This window comes from Rhynchophorus ferrugineus, unplaced genomic scaffold, assembly GCF_030347505.1.
Source record: "Rhynchophorus ferrugineus isolate W39M unplaced genomic scaffold, kcgeb_rfMv2 rfM4, whole genome shotgun sequence".
Taxonomy (NCBI): domain Eukaryota; kingdom Metazoa; phylum Arthropoda; class Insecta; order Coleoptera; family Curculionidae; genus Rhynchophorus; species Rhynchophorus ferrugineus.
This window is the reverse complement of record NW_027472583.1, coordinates 138,696-155,431: the sequence shown is the minus strand read 5'-3', so window position 1 is coordinate 155,431 and position 16,736 is coordinate 138,696. Positions and strand designations below refer to the sequence as shown.

The 16,736-nt window shown below is 30.5% G+C and overlaps 1 protein-coding gene and 1 long non-coding RNA gene across 4 annotated transcripts in view; one reads left to right on the top strand and one right to left on the bottom strand.

The window, feature by feature from the left end:
• The window catches only part of LOC143195965 (uncharacterized), a 36,525-nt gene extending 25,919 nt beyond the window's left edge, over positions 1 to 10,606 (bottom strand). For both annotated transcript variants that reach the window (XR_013005627.1, XR_013005628.1), the window contains exon 1: positions 9,656 to 10,606. This is a non-coding gene — a long non-coding RNA (uncharacterized LOC143195965). The remainder of the gene's footprint in view (positions 1 to 9,655) is intronic.
• ChAT (Choline acetyltransferase) overlaps positions 1 to 16,736 on the top strand; it is a 62,620-nt gene that overhangs the window by 39,985 nt on the left and 5,899 nt on the right. The window contains exons 1-5 of one of the 2 annotated variants that reach the window (XM_076403507.1): positions 10,769 to 10,859; positions 12,440 to 12,637; positions 14,881 to 15,196; positions 15,349 to 15,519; positions 15,573 to 15,731. In XM_076403507.1, coding sequence (XP_076259622.1) covers positions 10,851 to 10,859; positions 12,440 to 12,637; positions 14,881 to 15,196; positions 15,349 to 15,519; positions 15,573 to 15,731 — 853 coding nt within the window. In that variant the 5' untranslated portion in view covers positions 10,769 to 10,850. Of the gene's footprint in view, positions 1 to 10,768; positions 10,860 to 12,439; positions 12,638 to 14,880; positions 15,197 to 15,348; positions 15,520 to 15,572; positions 15,732 to 16,736 lie in introns of those variants that run through there. The other variant, XM_076403508.1, reaches the window with a different exon arrangement.

Sequence of the window (16,736 nt, the reverse complement as noted above, 5' to 3'; positions counted from 1 at the left end):
GGGCTAATCTTGAATAGTGATGTTTAAATCTACACTCACAAATATAAACTCTATTTTTCATTGATAATTCATGTGTAACCCAAGTATCGATCTTCTTTTACTGCCCAGTCTTTGGTAAATTATGTAAATCTGTTTTGTCGATTATCGAAAAACGTCGATTATTTGAGAATTTTATCAACCTTTTTAACGATTGTCCAACTAGACTGCGAAGCTGTAGTTGTATTTTTCATTTTCGGATATAAAACACTAATTACTGCAAACATAATCAGCATCTCTATACTGAAACCATAATAACGACCGAGTAAACAAATGACACTATTTTTAGATTTTTATATTAGAAATAACCACTTTTCTATCGACTGTTACCTTTCAAACGTCCTGTAGTATAGTTTCATTAAATTAGTATTACAAGAAATATTCGACTTCTAATAGAACGAACCAAAGTTACTTTTCCCTCAGCCTATATTAAGATAATTCTACAATACAAATTAATTACTAATACATTTTACAATTTTTATATATTTCAATAAATAGGTACTTAAATACATTTTTTATCAAAAACATAAACACAAAACGTGTTTTTTCAGTGTTTAGAATACAATACAGCAAAAAATAATAAACACAAGCACGTATTATAACGTATAAATATCTAGTATTCTAAAATATTTTCAGACATTCATAATTACACTTACCATGTATTGTACACTTAGCTATTATATAGCTATTGTACAATTGTGTGTATTGTACAAATGTATATAGTATATATACAATTCTAAAAATATATATCAGGCAGAATCGATTTTATGCCTGTTTATTTTTCATTCTGTTCAGTTCTAAAAGTATTTCGATAAAAAATCTTTGCCATCTAATGTGATAAATTGTAGCGTGCGCGCTAGCTTGCATGATTTAGTTTCGCTATTATAATCCTAAATTTCAATATTAACTTTCTGAATTATTTCGACATGTAATGAATTCTGATTACTTAAGCATTATAATTCAAATATTTACAAGAAAAATAATATGATATATAATACGATAGCGTGTTTTATATTATTGAGCTAAAGCTCATATTCTGTGGGACTCCAAATTATTTCCATTTTAGGTTCATAGTTATAACTGCTTCGAAGAACTCTCGCATTTTTCGGTCATTTTTCGACTGGCTGTCTAAACGGAGAGGCATGGACATATGGCTGATGCCGGATTGTTGATCGTGGGATAGAATAATCTGGGACGCTTCGTGTCAATTATTAGCTTGAACAGATTTTTTTCCAAATAAAAATCAATAGTCAATAAGCAAATTAAATTCCTTTATTTTGTTACCTTCCAATTTGTCTATACCATCAATATTTTTACAAAGTTTAATATTTTTACCATAAATATCTTCTATATGCCTATAAGTATAAATTAATTCTTATATGCTCCCAAATATAAAATCAAATAACCAATAAAGGTTGATGCAATATTACAATATTTCAAGAAATCTAATATTCTAAAAAACATTATTTGATAATGAAAAAGTAAGTTTTAAATTATCAAATTAATACCAAATAGTAGTAGAATCATTTATACCGCTGAAGTAATTCCAGATAAAAGAGGGAGGGTAAACTGAATGTGTTGAACAGATCTAAATATTAATAGGATTATCAATGTTGAAATGAATGCGAAAAAGCTCGAATGAAAAGAATCATTGGACGTTGTCACTGAATTATTCATATTTAAGAACCTAAAACTAAACCCACTATATTTACTAAACTATATTTATAACAATAAAAATAATAATTTCTTTTATGAAGTGTCAAAAAATAACAAATATGGTTTTAGTTCTAAACAAAATAATATTCCCGTAATTTTTAGGAACTTGCCTCTTATGACTTTGTTTCTGATTAGCAATAATTGTGTTTGTCTTGTTTAACTATTATTCCAGATACTATGCAATTCAATACCGGGGCTCTTAGAACATACATTCCGTCAGATGCTGTATGATGACAGACCAATAAATCCACCGCTAAGCAAACGTTTTTGTAACCTACACTGCTAGGCTTGCTTTCACCCTAACTGGAAAATACCACCTGCATATTCACGGATAATTCCCACGATGTCGCCTGAGCATTGCGTCGCTTTCCATCTATTGTGGAAAACTGAGACGGGGGATGCGGTCTTGTTCCCCTCCGAAAATATAATGGTGGAACGTATTTATATAAATATTTGGGATGCGTTACAAGACAGTGGGATAATATTTATTCGGGCTCTGTAGGGTTTTTGTTGACAGTTAGCCGTACGCAAATAGTTTAAACATCATTTTCAATCATTGTAATTGAAGAAACAGGTAATTAAAAAATTGCAACGTCATATTGAAAGAGAGCAGATATTCTAAAGAAGGGGAATAATTAGAAAGTAGGTTTGTTTGGACCTACATAGAAACATATATTTGATGTTATGTAGTACAGTTCAATTATGGATTAAAGGACCTGTGAATAAACAAATTTTACATCAATCATAATAAAAACCTGAGTATTTATCATTAAAGAAATTGCATACTTGTTTTTTGGATATATTTTAGAGCCTCCTTTTTACCAAAAAGGATTTATCTGGACTAGACCTACTGACAACTTGGATACGGTTTTACCCGTCCTGGTTACTGGCGTGACTGGAATCATTATCCTTGACGAATTTTACATTCTTGCCTTTTGGGTAATTCAATTTTGGACAATTATAAACAATCGTAAACATAAATTTACGACCATGGATGGTCGTAAATTGAAACCCACCAATATCGTAACAGTACGAGAACCGTCCTGTCGCCTTGACCAGTGCGCCAACCAAGCTGAAGTATATTTGTTTCGAATTGGTCTTTCAAATTTGGATCTATATTTATCCGATCAAAAATTAGATTCCTAAAATTGTAGCAATAAAATAGTAATAATATATCAAGTATATCAATAAATTCCTAAAAAAATATTATTTATCATTATAAATTAGAATTTAGGTTAAACTGAAACAAAATTTGTGATTAAAATATATTAAAAATCTTTTTTTGGAGCTTCGCCTGATTCAGACTTTATTCATGGTCAACTGAGGAGACCTGTCCATGAATCGACAAATTGGGCTAGATCATTTGGATTGCCCCTGGACTTATCACACTAAAACACTCTCCAGCTGATCCGTTGACCACTGTTAATATAAAATTGGATTGAAGGTAGCACAGCACTGGTAACCTTTAACCTTTAAGGGGACGAGGATATGGTGGGAGCTAGATGAAACACTTAGCTCAGGCTTACAGTGCCTGACTACATGGTCACGAGGAAACTAAATGTCCGGACTAATAGAACATCAATCACTTCTGGCGAGTTTCTGATATACTAGGAAATGAGAAATAAAAACATTTGATTGGTGCAGGAAGCTTGCTGGATCTGCAAATGAGCGGATTCAAAAGGTTTGCTGTCCCATTACCGTTTTGAATACCGAACTAAATTTATGGAGACCAACTGATCCTGTGTTCGAAAAGTAGACCTAGGCAAATAGCTTTTCCCAGCCATAGAATGGTGGTTTTATCGATTTCGAACAATAAAAGAGAAAAGAGAAATCTGAAAGCTCCGACTTAATTACATCTGCGCACTTTTAAACATCCCTCCTATATTCTTCATACAGTGTGCTACTCCTAATTGTATTGGAAATTTAATTATTTTGTACTGTATTTTTTAAGTATTTGTGCCTTAGGACGCCACTGAAACCAGTTTGCTATAGAGGTCACGCCAGGTAAAAGCCAGGCCTTCTGGATCGATACAGCTCTAAAAAAGGCCCTTACTGCCAGAGAAAATAAGTTATTTCATCCACTAATGGTTTATTTTTTGTTTATTAACACAGTCCCATTCAATTTACTCAACCAATACAGAACTGAGCAAAGCCTCGATAGTTCGTTTTGTTTCTTTGTTTTCTAAATATATATGTGTAAATACATTCATTAATATGTCTGGCAATAATTTTGAATAACGGAAATTATATGACGCTATTATTGCTTATTTTTAGTTTATTTTTAAATGTACAACTTATTCTACGTAACGGTACGTATCCGTACGTATGTGAAAACGATTGCCCAGTATGTGATATCTTGCTTTAATGTGAAACTCCTGCAATGTACTGTAGTAGTGATCATACTATTGTATCTTACCCTAAACTTTTGAATAGTTTCCTTGGCTATAGGGAACATTGTCTTCCTACCATTCAAAAGTGTAAATAACGTTTTTAAATGATGACCTTCGGGGTAAAAGAAGTCCTATTGCTAAAATGTATTGAGATTTCATACACGGGCTCAATATAGCATTTTAAAGCAAAACATTTTAACAATTCTTTAATATTATTTAGCAACAAACATCCTTAAACAGAACATTCTGTATACAGCGACTGTAATAATTCATAGGACAAACTGGGGGTGATCAAAAAATGCATCTGCAACCCGCCCCAACTTTCCGCTGTTTATTCAGTGACGTGGTGGCCATTAAACTATATTATGCCGACGTCTGGCTGAGCCCCCACGGTCCTGTCGGGGTGCCCCGTTTTACCTGCAGGAAGCGCCGTAAATGGAAAATAATTTATTATTAATAAGGGAAAGCGGCTACGCTCTGTGCCGACGTAAATATTTGATGGTTTTTTCTAGAAGGGGAACCATTTGGCAACAGGGCTCCTTATCAGATGACTGGTTTAGTCTACGTATACAGAGTGTTGCTGATTCTTATCAGCTGCTCAATATAGTGTAATAGGAGAGTAATGGATAATTAATATTTGATATATTAGGTTAGGGAAAATTCAATGAAGCCATACTGTAGCATGAGTATTTAAGAACGAATGAGAACATGAATATTTAAGTGAACGACAATATCTGCATTAATATGCTCGTTTTAATTCCGGTAAACAAAGTAGTGGGGAACAATTGAAAATCACATTTTATTACATCGGGCTCCAATATATTGAAAAATGTCTACATAATCAATTAGACAAAATGGCTCTGTACGTTTGTTTCACAATTGGCAGCCTCTTATTGGCTACTTTCTCCAAGTAATATTACTTGATGCGATTTTTTTAATTACTTTTGTAATGCCTTTGTTAAAACGTATGAATGTTATTAAAATTACATAAGACATAAGGAGCATAAAACTATATGAATATATATTACATATTTAGCGGTCGAAGACGAAGGCGCTTAATTCTTACTGCTGAGTGTGCTCAGCTGTCTTACTGCTCAGATATAAAAATCTAGATTTTTCTCATATATCATCGCCCTCTAAAATAGCAATTAGATAGACAATGAAACTAAAGTAACTTTAAAATTCAAAAGGCTTCTTTCCACAGGAACATAAAAGCATTCTTTATTACTTCAAATTTTTTCAAAAAATATGTTTACGCTATACTAAAGTTTAATTCAGTTTTCCATTTCGGGATGCAAAAACCAACATCAAAGGAAATATTCTTATGTCATCATATTGATGGCATATGTTATTGTTGACGTAACCTTTAGGCTAAACGATGGTATATCAAAAATATTTTCTTTAAATCTCATTTGAACTTCCATCAAAAATTTCCATTTTATTTCCAAAACAAAGGTTATTGAGGTCCGGGAGATCCATACGATAATCTTTTCTATATAGAAATGTTTCCTTTTACGTCTGTATTCACATTCATTTTTCATCGAAAACAAAAACAAAGTGGGAATTTTAAAATTCCTTCTTAATATTTGAGTCTAAAATATACAAACTACTTTTAGAATAATAAATGAATTTCAAAACTTAGCTCTATAAAGTAAATAATCAAAATAATTGAAATAAAGTTCAACCAATATAATATCGATCGACTATATCATATATCTTGAAATATAATCTTAATATTTATTATGCTGTAAAATGTTTACAAATTTACTGTTAATAATTGATAATTTCTTCTATTTATCATATGTGTTCCATCTTATAGTTAGTTCCATTTTAGGTGCCACATATTTTCATTGCTTCATTTATGTATTCCTATAGTCTTTATTTTTTATCCATATTTCTTACCTAAAATATATTTGCAAAATACATTGCAAAAACGATAAATACACCAAGCTGATTAAAAGAATAATTTCTTCACATTTCTTTTGAAATTTATGGATTTCTTTATCTACTGCTGTCTACTTTGTCTTCTATCTGAATCTGAAGCTAATACCACTAAAAATTACAGAAAAATCTTAGAACCTTTAGAATTACCTGTAGTAAAATGATATACTAGGTCTCCAGAACCATATCAATTACTATCAGTACTTAAGCCAGAACAATTTTTCTTAGCTATGCTCTGTGCACCAGACGCTAAATTAAATCCGAAGGAGGATAGACGATTTTTGTTATTATCAAATGTTGTTAATCTATGTTGGGATGAAATTTTCGTATATATCGGGTTTTTCTTTCGCAGCTGTATATACCATCCAATAAAGCAAACATATTAATTTGTTCTCTGCTAATTTTAATTTTACGTTATTATATTATTTCTTAGTTGTTTTTTTTAACCAAACTCTTTAATAGTAACAACAATAGTGGAATAACCGAAAATAACACAAAATCTTAAATAACACTGCTTAAAATTTTTAAAAAATGTAAAATTTAGGGATTTGTCTTGCAATTCAAAATTGTTTACCGGCATTTTGGGGTACAACATTACTAGATTATTATTTTAAAATTTAAGCGTATAATAGTTGGAGCTGGAAGCCTAAAATATTTAATATTTGTTTATATATTTAGTATCACCGACCTTATTCCTATTCCTTGCTAGGTTTGGGCGTATTTCATTTATTTTGAAATTATCTATACATAGTGCATATTACAAGACTTTAGGCTTTAAAATTCTTCATCGATATAACCCTTAACCGTGCCAAATCTCGCACTTTCAGGTGCCCCCGTTTTCTTCAAAATATGAGGCATATGAGCATTTAAGTCTATTAATATATAGAGATATAGTAATAAAAATGTTTTTAATACGCTAGGGCAAAATGTTTATTAAAAAAATCTAGTGCAAAATTAAGGATGGTATGTGTTAAAAATAACTGAATATCTGAAGTCGATAAATATTACAACTGTGGTGGAATGATAAATTTAGTATATATATATATATATATATATATATATATATATATATATATATATATATATATATACACATATATATATATATATATATATATATATATATACATATATATATATATATATATATATATATATATATATATATATATATACACACATATATATATATATATATATATATATACATATACATATACATATATATATATATATATATATATATATATATATATATATTAAATATTATTAATATTCAGATACTTTAGAACACTTTAAAGTATCTTTAGCTTTGTTCGTCCGGGACAATAAAATCCATAACTGCCGAACAATAATTACGATTGCACTCTTCTTATTGTGAACCATCCGCCCCAACCGAGGCTAACACAAAGACAATCAGTCGCATTATCGTTCTACAGCGAGATAAGCTTGAACAAACCCCCAGGCCACCAGCCAGGTTGGTAAAAAGGGCCTCGAACAGAAGAGGGGAACTTTATTCTGTCCCTTACTGTGGCAAAAACCGTGTCCCGGGATTTACTAAAGGTTTTTCCCTCTAGATTGGACTATTTACATTTATATTAAGGCTTATTTTTGACATAGGACGCAACGTCAGTTTTCGACTCGGAATAAAATTAAAAAATACGACTGGAAGAATTAACTCCTGAATGGAATGAACCCTGATGATTATGATTCATTGGAGTCTCGAGTTTTGGAATTTTTTCTCTCTTTAGATAAATTATTTATGTTTTTTCTTATTATATTGTGAATATTTTTTAATATCAATAGTCACAATTTAATAATAAATCACAATAGAATATAATATTAAAAATCCAATCAAAAACAAAATAAAATTGAAATGATATTAAAATATACTCACTTTTCTTCTACCCAGTCCAGACTAAAGTCAATTCAAATTATCCTATAGAATATGGAATTCTTTATAATTTCTCAAAATAATGAAGAATAAATAAAAATTCTCCACCCTTCATACAGAATATTCTAATATTGTATTAGATTAAACAATTAAAGCTCATTTTAAAAATAATTTTATGTCTTAATTATTACTACTTTATTTTTGACACATTATTTTCAAAGCAAAATACATAAACTATTAATATAACTTCCAGAAGTAACATACATGAGCTTTAATGATGTATTAATGAAACACATTTTAATATTATTCAGATAATAATATTTTTCCTCTGTAAAGTCGAGGTAGATATTAGGACCTCTAGTCCAAGTATTCCTTATTAGTTTGAAACACGGTAACTTTTTTGATTTTGAAGATAAGATGACTTTTGAAAGCTTTAAAAAGCTACCGTTTTAAAAACATTTCTCAAAAATATCGGCTTTGAACTGCAGTTATTTGGTTTTTTTTATATTATTCAAAACGAATTTATTTATATAAATCAATTATAATTAATGAATAACGCATTTACAGTTTTGATCAATGAACTTTTATCACTTTTCTCTAGCTTTAGACCATAAAGAGAGTTTTTTTCAGAGACTGGCACGAATATTAGTCGACCGGAACAAGGCCCAGATAGTACGATGGATATATCAAAACTTCCCTGTCAATCTTTCTTAATTTTTCCAGCATTAATGAAAGATCGCATTAGTTGTACAGTAGATTACAGTAAAGAGTCGGAATAATTACTGACTTCGCTGGTTTCTAGCAGCTTCAACACACATTACACATCATTTTTGACACATTATTTTCGAAGCAAAATATACAAATACTAAACTTAATAATATGAGTCATTCGATATTTTAGACGTTTTTAGTTGTTTGATATCAGCCAATTAGTTAATTTACCGACTTTTCATTAATTTAAAATGCAGAGATCTCGACGATACGAAGCGAGAATCGAGCGAGTGACTAATTTTGCAAATTAAAGACTGGCCCCGGCCATTACCGATGATTAAAAGACTTCGGATTCCTGCAAGCCAAAACTGAAAAGCACCTAACCCTGAATTATGTTCGAAAACCGAAGGGGTCGTTATAAAAATTCGTTCGTGACGTACTTTCTGGTCACGCACCAGTTCTAGAGGCCTATCGTAAACGCGGTAGTCACGTGTGGTACGGAGAAAGGGTCAAAAAATGTCCCCGCGGCCCTATCGACACGTGTCGGTGCTTTGTATGAAGAGATACGGATAAGAGAAACAAAAAAGTTAAGGGCTTACATATGAAAATATTGGGGGTTTAGGAATAATGTCGCATGATATATTTCATGATTGATTAATTCATTTACTTTTCTGTGCACTCGAAAAAAATAATTCTAGAAATACGACTGAAATATAAAAATCTCTACGAAAAAATTCGACTGCAAATATTTTACTAAATTTTGAAATAATACTTAGCAAAGATTAGTTTAGATGTTAAGAAATTGTAGAAACTGCAGTAGAATTTCAAGATTTTTTTTGCTTCTCTTAATCGGCTGGTTAAACCACCTTAGTTGTTGACAATAAAGAGTCGAACTAATGGCTTTAATCAGGTTTCAGTAGCTTATGGCGAATCCAATCCAATCCTTTCCAATCCCATTAAACGCTTACCATTTGCATTACTTTTGCCAATCCGTTTGTGAACCTTCTCCAAACCAAACCAAACCAGATTCATTAAAGTTCTCACTGATAGTTCATTCCAAACACAAGCATGGAGTTTCAGTCTTATAAATGGTTCGTATCTCCATTTAATCATCCACCTCCATTAAATTTCCTCATCCTGTTAATGCAAAATAACAAAAATATTAATACAAAGCATTCAGCACCGTTCCCCATAATGATGCCTGTGGTTCAAGAATATTTTCTGATTAATCCCGAAGAGAAAAATTACATCAACACCTGAAGTACGATAACATAGGCTTGACAGTGATTTTTTCTAACAACATTCTTTCTCTAAAATGACTGCAACCTGTAAACTAGTAAATGAACGTAGTATTAAGAATTATTAAGCGATAGTAACACGATGGCCTCTATGTATCAAACTATAGACCAATTGTGTGATATGTTATAGTAATATTATATACCATAATTTATTTTTATTACAAATATTTGGAATTGGTTATAAGAAAATACATTTACTCAATTATATTAGTATAAAAAATATATATACTTAAGAATACTCCCGCTGATTAAACATGGCCTGCTTGAAAATTGGGAAAAATTTAATATATGTTATACCTTTTTCTAAACTTACTCACCCACCTAATTTAGATCCGTTTGTTTTAAGACCCCAACAAAAATAGATAATTCGGCGGTCAAACAATGCTAATTGGATCCGCCGCGCTATTTCAACATTTCGGGGGGGATGTTAATTGGTACAGCGCCCTCTTTGACAGCCTTCTTTACCACCCTCCTCGTAACCTTTTTTCAGAGTTAAACGTTGTTTCCGCCAACGGTTAGCTAAAAATTTAGTTGTAATCACATAAATTTGTTAGTCGTCGTTTCATTGATTGAATCACTGAAACATGTTAAAATAAAATTGTATAATATCGGTCGTCCAATATCAAACAAAAAATAATAATATCAAACGTCCAAAACAGACACCTGTTTCACTGATGTACAATTAATGTGTCAATTAATTGTTACTACTTTCTAGTTAGTTCTTTTTATAACAATTAAAAAAAATATATATATATATATAGTATATCGAAAAGCATTATAGTCGCTTTGTAGCAAGATAACGTATTTTAGTAATTTTCGTGGTCTTATTGAGTTAACCATCAAGTTGTGTCTTGTAAAATCAGAGATGAAAATAGTAAGTATTATATTACATTCTATTATATATTTTACTACTTATAGAATTTTGATGTAATCAAAATTAAGTATGGCTTTGTCGAGTTTTTAAAAAATTAAGAAAAGTGGTTGCGAATTTTATTTCAATTTGTGCAACTAAATGCCAAGATTTGCCGTTATTTTCCTTAACATTTGAAGTATTAACGCAAATATATTCAATGGTTTATCGCATCTCCGAATAATGGTTGATTTTTTTCTGTGATGTTAAATATATCTAGTTTTATGCAAGAAATCTAAATTTGATGTAATCTCATTTCACTTAAAAGATATTATATATATTATTTAATTAACCTGCAGTTGTAAAACAGTGCAATTTCTTCTTCTTGTTTATTAAAAAACTTAAATCCTAATTTAGACTTATAAAAAACATCAAATATTTAATTACAGTTTTTTGAAAATTTTATATTCCCGTTGTTATACTCGTTGTTGTGTCACTGTTCTGAATCATTATTCAGTATTAATAATACTTTTTTCTGTAGTTTATGATTTGGTTGTTCCTTATTGGCTGTATTTATCAACGTCAAAGAAATATATATTATTAAAAAGAAGCTTGAATTCAAAATTGTTTTGTTAGACAGAAAATTTAAGTAGGCTAAGATGATAATAAATTTATCGAAATACTAAGTATCGGATCCTACATCAACCAATAGGTCAAATTACTGGGAAATCTAATATCTGTATCTAATTTATCTGTATGTATATATGTTTATACAGATACATTTTTGGATACGTGTTTTATTGATATATTGAAAAGAATATAACAAAAAAATTAAAAACAATATTCCAGTTATATATTTTTATATTTTAATTATAATAGTCCATTAGCCTAATTATCAGTAATTTTTCTTATATTTATATTTTTTAAAGAAAGATCTCGAATGCACGTTACTTTTTACATAATAAATTTATTAATTGAACATTTATAACTTTAATTCTGGAACTATTAAATTTCAGAAGAAATTCAATCTGGATTTTTTGTTAATTATAAAATTCTAAAACATCTAAACAAAATGTTTAAGACATTAGACAATAAACCTTAGAAAATTGCTTCCATTATTGTATTTACGTACTAAGCGAGTCATTTTTAATATATGATAATAAGAAACATTAATGGTAATGCGTTTTTAACTAATTAATTTTTGGAACACTTTCACATGATAATAATTGAAAAATAATGAACCTTGATTCTTAGTATTTAACAATTACTGAAATTGTGTGAAAAATAAATATCAAGTTCTTATAATTAAATTGAAATTACAATCAAGGATAAATCTCAGTAAATGAATTTGATGTTAAGTTTTGATGAAAGAATTGGACCATTGGTGCAAATACCTAATTCCCTATTCCCTCGTCTAAATCCATGATATGCATATATGGATGAATCTGAAACTGAATTACGCATTTCAAAGCAATAGGTACGCCGTTACGATATTCACAGGGTATTTTGCATTGAAAATATGTAAAGTGGCATTCTATGATGCATAACATTACCAACGCCCAATTGGTTTTATCAAAAATAGTCAGAAATTTTTTTCGTTACAGGAAGTCGGACTACCCAAACTGCCAATTCCACCATTGGAAGATACCATGCAAAAATATTTAAAAACAATGCAACCTTTATTGAACGAAAAAGATCACGGAAAACTCACAAATATCGTCAACAAATTTAGCGGGGAAGGTGGTTTGGGTCGAAAACTGCAACTCTATTTATTGGACAGACGGGAGAAAATGGAGAATTGGGTAAATATATGTTGATATAACACCATTGGATATATTAACAATATTCGATTATAAATTCGAAACTGTCGCCCAACGAATTGAGTGTGGTGCTAAATCCTTACAGTCCATCTAAAACCACCCTTGATGGTATCGTTCAGTGATCGTACTTTCTTTATTATGAATTTCAACAATCGGGCCAAATTGTAGTGAGTTGAGCCGTTGTATAAATTGTAATATTCGCTTATGGGACAACCTTTCATTTGTGAGATCTTCTTAACTATTTAATCAACTTACATCATTCTACTATATTCACCTGATTTTATTCCATTGATCGTTTGATTATAAAATAATGTTAAAAACTTCCCGAGAACATTTAGGTCGACTGAAAATAAATATTACTCTAACAAGTCATTAGTCATCAATTAGGACAAGCGGTAGTTGTCTGACTTTTCAATTTGGTCTCTATACATTTTCGCATCTTCAACTAAATTTTCAGCACCTGAATTTATCAGTTTCAAGCAAATAACTATAATTTGTGTATTATTGCGTAAAATATTCTCTTTATGAACAATTATAGTGACATTTGAACAGTCTCACCCGGTATATTAAAACAACTTAGACTTCCAATTAGCATCGAAGCGCATCGCCGAGGGACCAGGGGGGAGACCCGTGCCACCCCGACCTTGTTAGACTGTTTGATCAACGGATCGTGAAGCAAACGTGGCGTTCCCCCTCGACATTAACGCGCCAGAATAAACTTTTTTGCCCCATTCATCCACCTACAAACACCTTTGTTTGTCGGGGTCAAATTTTGCGATGAAACAGTAATGGGTTAAGTCTGGATCTGTCGTGGAAACGAGACGTTGTATGACCGAATAATGCTCAGACAAATAGTGGAGATTTCCACTTCATCTAAAATTCAATTAATTCCCGAATCCCCGAAAGGCAAGCTTTTCTTTATTGACCAAATAGAAAGGATTGAGTCTGATCGGTTCTTGTGCCATTTGAAAACAATATTAATTCCATTTTTTTACTCTACTGTATAAATACCATGGTATATGTTGAAAATGATGAAAATGTAATTTCAGTCTTTCTAAGTTTTCCATTTCTGCCACTAATCTACGATATATGTGACGTTATTATTATTATTATTAGTAGTTCCACAATAAGTATTTATTATGTTTAATTATATACATGACATGTAGAAAATCATTTCATTTCATTAAGTGATCTCGTACACATAATACTATTCTAATTAATTAGTTTTATTTCAAAGCTTATTCCAAAGTCTATATATATATATATATATATATATATATATACATATATATATATATATATATATATATATATATATATATATATATATATATATCCAATAAACAGATCTTCCACTTTCCTGTCACTTCGCATATTCAGCTGATTAGCGAGTACATTGCGATGCACTGACTCTCTTTCGAAGTACTTCACACGAGCACGTTGAATTACACTCGTTATTGGTTCTAGAGGAATATCGCGTTGTATCACTTCATTTGGAACATAGTATGGAGCATCGACTCTAGCACGCAACACTTTATTTTGGAACCGTTGTATGATGTATATATTAAACTTGCTAGCGGTTCCCCATAGTTGGATACCAAATGGCCAAATAAGCTTGAATGTAGATTTATACAATAATATCTTGTTATCTAATGATAACTTGGATTTGCGCCTGATAAGCCAATACATTTCGTAGAGTTTCCAAGTTGTTTTTAAGTCCAAGTCCAAGTTGTTTCCGTTTGGCAGGTATTTGCTTCTTCCAAGTTAGGCGTCGATCTACGTGCACACCAAGATATTTAGCTTTTTCTGCTTGTTGTTGGCAATTATTGATATAGACTGATGAACATGTTCTTCATAAAAGTTATGTGACTGGATTTTGTAACATTTTGGTCAATGAGCTTTTTTCACTTTTTCCATAAAACCATAATTCCGTCACTGAATATCTAAGAATTCTAGGCGACCCATCCTTTAGTTCACACAGTATTTTTCCTAGCCAATTTCCTAAGTTTTCATGAACTGCTCAGAAAAAGTCAGTTGAGAGGTCAACACTTTCCCCTAATGACGGATTGATTATGATGATGATGATTTAATTTAATATTAAATCAATTATATGAGGAAAAATGTCACAAAATCAAATAAATACCCTACATGTTTGTACTCTTTTAATTTAGTATATTACTTTTCGGAAATATTTTATAAATTATTATTTAATTCAAATATTTCAGGCCTACGAATACTGGTTAAACGACATGTATCTTAACTATCGTGACATCATTGCGATTAATTCCAATCCGGGAATGGTGTTCCCACCCAGAAAATTTACCACTATATTAGATGTTGCCAGGTTTACCGCTAGACTAATTGATGCCGCCTTAAACCACAGGGATATACTCAACCGAAAGGATTTACCAATAGAAAGGGCGACCTCTAGGGAACCAGGTCAACCACTTTGTATGGCTCAATATTATAGAATTCTAGGATGTTGCAGAATCCCGGGCAGGGTTAGAGATAGTCAATGGATCGCACAGTTACCTAAAGGAGGTCAGATTCAATTTTATACTATTGTATATAAAGTTTCATTAACAAATTAAGTTAATGAGACAAATTAAAATGTACATTAATACTGTGAATTAAATTTATAACATTTTATACACTTGTGTTTAATAGACTTTAGTATCTGAATTTACTTTTAGAGCAAACTAGTGAACATATCATCGTAATCTGTAGAAATCAACAATATTGCGTACCAGTTCAAGCTGGTGATCGCGGTCGATTAACGGAAGATGAAATTTGCGCTCAATTACTTTATATTCTTGATGATGCTCCATGTCAGTCTAATGCTGCGCCAGTGGGAATTCTAACAGGTAAGTTAAGTTTTATGTCACTTTAGTCCCAAGTTGATATTTGCTTGTTTCAGGTTGGAAGAGATCCTTATGGGCCGAAGCCAGAGAAGATCTAATGAAAGACGATAGAAACAGAAGAAATTTAGAATTGATTGCTAAGTCGTTACTTGTCATATGTTTAGATGAAGCTTTGCCAAACTCGTTTAACTGTAGATTACAAAAAGGTGGAAAAGGTACCCAAACATATATTTTTTTCCTATTTTTAAAGTACGGTTTAGAATTAATTTAACAAAAAACATATATATTATTGGTTAAGTTTATAAATAATGGATGCTATATGTCTTGTATTATTAAAATTTTATTATACGTTTCTGGTTGGTGAAACAATTTTATGACCAAAACTAAGTAAACAACGATTTACACTTTATATATGACCAAAATAAAAAAAGAAGTTTTAACTTGTGTTCAACTTAGGACTATTTACGACACCCTAAACTATAATTAAGACGGAAAATAGTAGAAAAGTTCTTAAACACAAAGTTTGAGGCAAACATTTTGTTCTTCCTTTTCCTTGAAGTAGGGCCTGAAATTTTTCTTAATGCAGATAATATTAGCTTTATTTTTATACTATATAATATTTAACGTTTCATTATATATTTTTGAATGATAAAACATAATAAAATCTATATTACAACGTATATAAGAAATTAATATATATATTAAAATAAAGACACAACTCAAAACATAGATATTTCGGTATGAAAAAAAAACGAAAATTCATCCTTTAGAAATGATAATTTTAAAGATACACGACATAAACAAAAATTTACTCATTTTCTGATAATATACTCTTCACTATTTAACTAAAAAACTAAATCTTGTAAAACAATTATTTTACTACCATTCGATTCAGCAAACAATTCTTTATAAGTTCCGTAATTTTCATTAATATAGGATTGCTTGAATGGAAATGGTAGTAAAAATTTTGAAAAAGGCAAAAAGCAAAAAGGCATCACTTGTATACAATGATGCCTTATATATATTGAGGTGAAATAGCCGAAAATCCATGCTAAATTATTTTAAACCATTTTTGTTGTTTTTATTTATTTAAAGAGGGGTCTCCAAAGTGCCTTAATGATAAAACAGAATAAAATCTTTCTCTAAAAATATTTCTTCTAAATATCTATGTTATCAATTAGTGATTTTATTTAAAAGCATTTCAATAAAGGCGGGTCAGT